Raw genomic sequence first — 6,575 nt, 5'->3', positions numbered from 1 at the left:
TAGTTCTATTAATCACTAGTGTGGACCAAAAATGCTTTAGACATCATTTCGAGTTGGATGCCTGTCTTGTCTTTTTTATACATCCTCCTTTCCACCTTTTTATTTTTTTTGGACCAAAGCCCTTTGGCATCTTTGCTATACCATTTATCAAATTCTCCCCATAAAATTATTTAATCTATCATCTTATGGCCTCAATGGTCATAACAAGCCAACATTACAAAAGAATTTACTTTAAAAAAAATTCAACTTTTTTATTTAATTCGTAATTAGGACCTACTGGGGGCATTTGATGATACTGCGAATTAAGACTGGATCAGTGCTAAGTTGGAATAATAGAGTAGTAGCTAAGCTAGTCTTCCTCTTGGAAAAGTCGCCATCATCAGAAATCAATGCTACGAAACGTTCAGACAAAGTTTGCAGAAATGTAAAAAGTGCCTGAGAACTTGTTTACTCGTCCATGATGGCTGTTTTGGATAGAAGAAAATTACAACTGAAAAAGGTAAAGTAAAGATATTAATATTGACCAACTTTTTTTCCTGGCATAAATTAATTAATCAAGTATTTCAGCTAGAAGAAAGAGGTAATAATAAGGATAACTGCATGCATAAAACAAATTAATAATTGCATGGTAATTGAATTTAATTTAATTTGTAGCAGCATATCTCTCTAGACTACTACACGAGGTGGTGAGTGGAATAAAATCATTAATTACAGGCAAAGCTTTAGGACAGAAGAAGACTGATTGGGTCTAATCATTGCCTCGTGCATTCTTCATGCATGCCAATGTCTCTCACACTTACTGTATCCCACTTTAGCTTTATGCCACTAGAGTTACAATTGGATGGTAATCTGTACAACATAAATTATTATTTTAAATTTATATTCATTCATATTTTTAATATTCTAATTTGTTTTCTAAATTTGTTTTAAGCTTATTAATTATCATTATTACTCAAAAAATAAATAAACCATCTATTTTAATTAAAAAAAACTAACTTATATAAAATATATTTTTTATAATAAAAATAGTAATTTATTTTATAAAATTTTAATAATTGTATAAGATTTTTAAATTATTGATTTATTAAAATATATATAGTTTGTAACAATTACAAATGTTGTTATAAAAATATTTTTTCATATGTAATTAATTATTTATATTAATTGTACAATTCCTTATCTTTAAGATGTGAGCAGTAGGAAAATATTAAGTTGAAGTCTTTTTTAACTACATATTATAAAAAAATTTTATTTTATGATGGGAAATGAAGAAATTATTTGTCTGTTATTCACTTTCATATTTAATTTTTTTGGCCCACAAAGATAGGCTAGATTTTCTTTTGTATCCATCTCAAATTAATTATAGGTATTATTTTATTACTCTTATATATACTCCTATTTAATATATATATTATAAAAGAATAATTTAGTAATGTAAGCTGCATTAGACAATATATATTTTAAATTTATGTAAAATTAATTATAAGCGGAATAAAAATACTATATACTCCAAGTTTTCAATTTACATCCGGATATAAAAATTACTGTGATTATAAAATAAAATCACATAATAAAATTTAATAAATTCATAAGCAGTTCGTCTATAAAAAAAACTCAAACGATCAATTCATAATTAAGAGAAGAGACCCGACTTCAAGACATGCTAACTTTAAATCGGATAGAATCGCTCTCTCCAATGTCAGGGCCAATACCAAATAAAGAAATTACGGTTAAACAGTTACAATTCATAAGATTTTCTTTGCGTCTATGGTCACGGGATCCCCAACCAATTAGTCGGTGAAGATCCCATCTTTATTTTCTTGTAGTATAAAATGAAAACTATCACAGAGACAAACGTACGCGATTCTCAAATACTAAAATTATAAACATTTTAATACACTTTCTCTTATTCAGTTGTTAACTTAAGTGTTAGAATAACTTTCATACGCACCCATCACCATCTCACATTATCTCACAAGTTCATATCAATTGCAACCGAATCGCGTTGTCTTTCTCACATGTTCATGCCAATCACAATTAAATCTATTATGACATGTCATCAATTTAATCTCTCAGCAACATCACATTCCTTCCATTGCTATTTCTAACAATTAATTTGGAAAGAAAGAAAAATACATTAGAGAGGAATTAATTAATAAGAGGTTTTACATGAATGGCCAAATGCTGTGATATATATATTTGGTATTCTTTCACAATCCCATCACTCACACCACCCTCCATCCATGTCCTTCCAAGATTGGACCCCACACTCCCTCGTGGGCAGAATTATTGCCCCCTTCTTTTCTCCTTCCTTTCGCTTATTTATTGGCTTTACTCCTCCCTCCCTCTCCTTATTCTCTTCAACTTCTTCCCTCACCTCCTCCTTATATCTCGCAGCTCTTCCACTTTCAGACACCATGAGGATGATGATCGACCTGGGAAACCAACGAGGTCCCCTCCCTATAATGGACGCTCCCACCTCCGTTGACTGTGGCAGGGAAGTTCGCTTCCGCAGATCCTTTAGGTCACTCGTGGAATGCATGGTTCCCTGCTGTGGTTTCCAACCATCTGATTCCCTTTCCACCGACACTGACTCTACTCACCCCTCCACTACCGTCACCGGAACTTTCTTTGGTTACAGAAAGGGTCGTGTTAGTTTTTGCCTCCAGGACGATACCCGCAGCTCTCCTCTTCTACTTCTTGAATTTGCAGTTCCTACTGCGTACTTAGCCAAGGAGATGCAGTATGGGCTCCTTCGTATAGCTCTAGAGTGCGACCGACAAAAGGAGAGGTCTAGCTCATGTTCCCTGTTCAACGTGCCGGTGTGGTCCATGTACTGCAATGGGAGGAAGGTTGGATTTGCTATCAGGAGACAGAAGACAGTGAACGATTTAGGAGTACTAAAGATGATGCAATCGGTGTCTGTTGGTGCAGGAGTTTTGCCTGTGGCTCCCAAGTCTGAGGATGGAGACCTCATGTATCTACGTGCCAGTTTCGAACGAGTCATTGGGTCTGCCGACTCAGAGTCGTTTCACATGATAAATCCGGTTGGGAGTTCTGGGCAAGAACTAAGCATATTTTTCTTGAGATCATGAATGTCAGTAGGATCCCTAGTTGATGAGTTTGAAATCAATCTAATAATGTTAAAAAAAAATTGTATTATATATCAAAATTTCTTCTTCTTCTTCTTGATTATAAGCTCATCCGTACATGTATAATACGTATAGTTTCTCCATCTTTTATATAAATGCTACTTTTGTGAACAGCTTTCATCATAACACGATACTCCTTTATTCAAACAGACAATTAAATTTCCAACATTAATTCCAAAACAATAACATTTTTACGAAAAGTTAATTTATTTTAGATTTAACATTTTTAAGTATTCGTAAACTTACTCGGTAATAAGTCCATCTGATTAAATTTAGAGTTTTTAGGGTCTACTCCCCGATCCCCGATTTCCATTTCAAAAAAAAAACGTTCTTGATTTCAAACCCCAAACCCACCCATCATGCCATGACGGGCTAAACTTCAACATTTATATTGCATACTTAGATTATAAGGTATTGGATTACTTAATTAAGGCATCTAAAACTTATCTATAATGATTGATTTGACAACACCTAGCTATTAGTTCCATCTTTTGGTATCATATATTATATATTATTATTGCAAATATATAACACCCCTGAGTAAAATGCTGGCAATTTGTGATTAAACTGCAGCAACCATAATGTAAAAAGATTCATTAATTACCAAGGAAAGAAATTAAATAAAGCACAAATCTTGCTTTATGTAAAGTAGTGATCGCCTTTTGTTGGCATTGAGCTACGTGGGGCTCAGACTGGACTTGCTTATACACAAGGAGAGAACATTAAATTGTTGTATATTGTATGGTAAACGTACGTAGTTGAAGGTCTTGTTACATATATTATGTTTTGAATTAGATAATAAAAAAAATTGCCGTTTATTAGGGCAGTGTCCATCAGGGTATTGGCCTTACCGAGTAAAACGATGGAACAAGACTGTTGTTCTGGTGTTTAGTGTGCGAGAGGTTGGCCCACAAGTACGAAAATGAGGCAATCAGAGGGCAAGTTTGTAGGGAAAATAGACTAAACAATGCCTCTGTTGTTGGCATCAACTTTGCAGCCAATATAGCTTTGGTATTTTGCATGGGCAAAACCACGACTTGTGTAGCAATAGCAGAAGCTGAGTTGTCCCATGAAAAGCGTTTCTTCTTCTTTCTTTCTTATTCCATCCACGGATCCATACAAGAGAACTGCAAATTGCCCATTTGAGTTTGACCATTTGACTTGCAACTTTAGATTATTTGGCTATTAAATGTGAGTTCCAGCAACCAACGATTTGTTTGTTTGCATGATGTCTCCTGTATTAGAAAGAAGGGTTGGATAAGATTGGGATGCACACGAGTGGGAAATGGCATGTTGGTGGACATATGGTTCCCCACTCCCCACGCCTCACCAGTCACCACTCACTCACTCGTCACTCTCAAGCACACATTGCACAACATTTGTCGCCCGTTGCATCAATCTCTCTCTGTCCTTCTTCTGTTCCACATATGTAACGTTTCATTCCCATTTCCCAAGCCCAATTCCTTCACTTGGGCTGGGCTGCAACCTCCCCTTCTCATGCTTTAAACACTGCTTTATCGGATAAATTTTTCTAATGTATAACTACTTTATATATATATATAAAGAAAATTTTATTACAATGACTAATTATATAAAAGTCCAAGTCTGCCATGGAAATTGTTGGCTTAGCGATCAAATGGAAAGAGGAATTTCAGGAGGCTTGTTCTTTAGATGCATCTTCTCTGTCCCAAGCTCCCGTCAGTCAAAATACTATAAAATCTCCCTTCAACTCGTTGCCTCCCCCTCGGTTTTTTAGATCTAAATTTTAATGCTGCTATAAATGAAAGTTCTAACTTGGAAATCAACTTTCTTATCCTTCATATCATCATGAGAGTATTTTTTTTATTAATATTGTCGTTCATTAATTTCAATCTCTAATCCCTTATAATTAGAAAATATTGCTTGCCTAAAAACTCTTTTTACAGAAGTTTATATATAAATGAAGGTTCTAACTTTGAAATCATTTTTTTTATCCTTCATAATCATCATAAAAGTATTTTTATTAGTGCTATCATTTATAAGTTTCAATCACTAACTCTTACAGTTAAAAAGCGTTATTTATCTAAAAACTCTTTTCTCAACAAAAAGCAAAAATTTATCAAAAATTTTGATAGAGGCAACTTTACTACTACATTGAAGCTTATAAAGAATTTTGTAAATTTGAAAATAAATATTAATATTATGTTAAATTAAATTTTCATTTGATTTCCAAATATTCTCATTTATTTTCATTTTTTCTTCCTTTACAGTTGTGTGCCTTAGAAATATATAAAGTGATAATTGTTATCACATTTTAGTATGAAGCTAATGATGTGTATAATAAAAAAATCATTTAATTTATTTTTGTGCATTTTCAAACATGTTAAAAGCAAATAATTAATGAATCATGTTTATGAAATAATTAATAATTATTAAGTAATTAGGGCTGCTAGTAATAAAAAGAAAAGCTTCATATTCATAAGACCTAGTTTCTTACAACAACTAGTATAATGCTACAGTTAAAGGGAATTGTATGATTGCCTTCATGTTTTTAATTAGCACACTCAACTTCTTCGGACATGTAGTTTAATGTTTGTTTATCTATACATAAGTATATGAATTATAATTGGGGATCTGCTGAGCAGAAATATGCAGGTGGTGTAAAGTGGAAGATTTATGTTAGCTGTTGTGTCCGAATTTCACATTATAATTAAGTACACACACATCCAGCTGTCGGCTAAGATGAAATCTCCTCGATTCTATTCATCATTCCTATCCTATTAAAAACTACCCCATTTTTATAAAATATGCTCACTGTTTTTGTTTCTGAGTTGTCTTTTACGTTAATTCCAATTAAAATTTGTACTTCTAATGGGTATCAAAATTATGGTCCAAAGCAAGACACGGGCCTATGATATTTGGGAAGGTCTTAAACAGCCCAACTGTGTTACATTTTGTGGAAGAGGCCGAGTCGAGATCCACATACAAACGCGGGCACCTGACGCCACTTTTTCGATTTTGATGCTCTAGTCTGGTCAGTTTCAGTACTATTGAACCACGGGACTCTTGGTTGTTTAGTAGATGCTTTGTTTTTGATTTGGTAGTTAAATAATCATAATTTGTTAAGAGTTAAGAAGAAGGTGATGCATGCGGGAGGTTTAGTTTAGTGGTGGGTTGGGCAGAACTAAAATACCTGCTCCCTTTTCTCTAGAGTCGCTATCATTACTGTTTACTTTCCTCCACCTAATCTAATGATATAAGGAGCTTATAAGATATTAGCTCTGGTTTTTGCTCTGCATCTGTCGTCAGCTACCACTCGTCCACTCAATGACCCTCATAATTGCTGTCTTTAATGTCCCATTCTACCCTTCTTGGTGTAATGTCCCTACTCTATCAATGACATTGTCCCTTTCCCAGCAAATAATAAAACACCCACCCCACTTC

At 33.8% G+C, this 6,575-nt stretch overlaps 1 protein-coding gene across 1 annotated transcript; it reads left to right on the top strand.

Annotated features, from left to right (window-relative positions):
- The first annotated feature begins 2,342 nt into the window (after nucleotides 1-2,342).
- LOC110614897 (protein MIZU-KUSSEI 1) lies at nucleotides 2,343-3,195 on the top strand. Its single transcript, XM_021756586.2, has one exon. The coding sequence runs from the start codon at nucleotides 2,418-2,420 to the stop codon at nucleotides 3,093-3,095; it is 678 nt and encodes a 225-aa protein (XP_021612278.1). The 5' UTR covers nucleotides 2,343-2,417; the 3' UTR covers nucleotides 3,096-3,195.
- The last annotated feature ends 3,380 nt before the right edge of the window (nucleotides 3,196-6,575 follow it).

The sequence above is a fragment of the Manihot esculenta genome, chromosome 5 (genome assembly GCF_001659605.2).
Source record: "Manihot esculenta cultivar AM560-2 chromosome 5, M.esculenta_v8, whole genome shotgun sequence".
In the NCBI taxonomy this organism is placed as follows: Eukaryota; Viridiplantae; Streptophyta; class Magnoliopsida; order Malpighiales; family Euphorbiaceae; genus Manihot; species Manihot esculenta.
The sequence above is the reverse complement of the archived record's forward strand: the minus strand, read 5'-3'. Positions and strand labels throughout refer to the sequence as shown.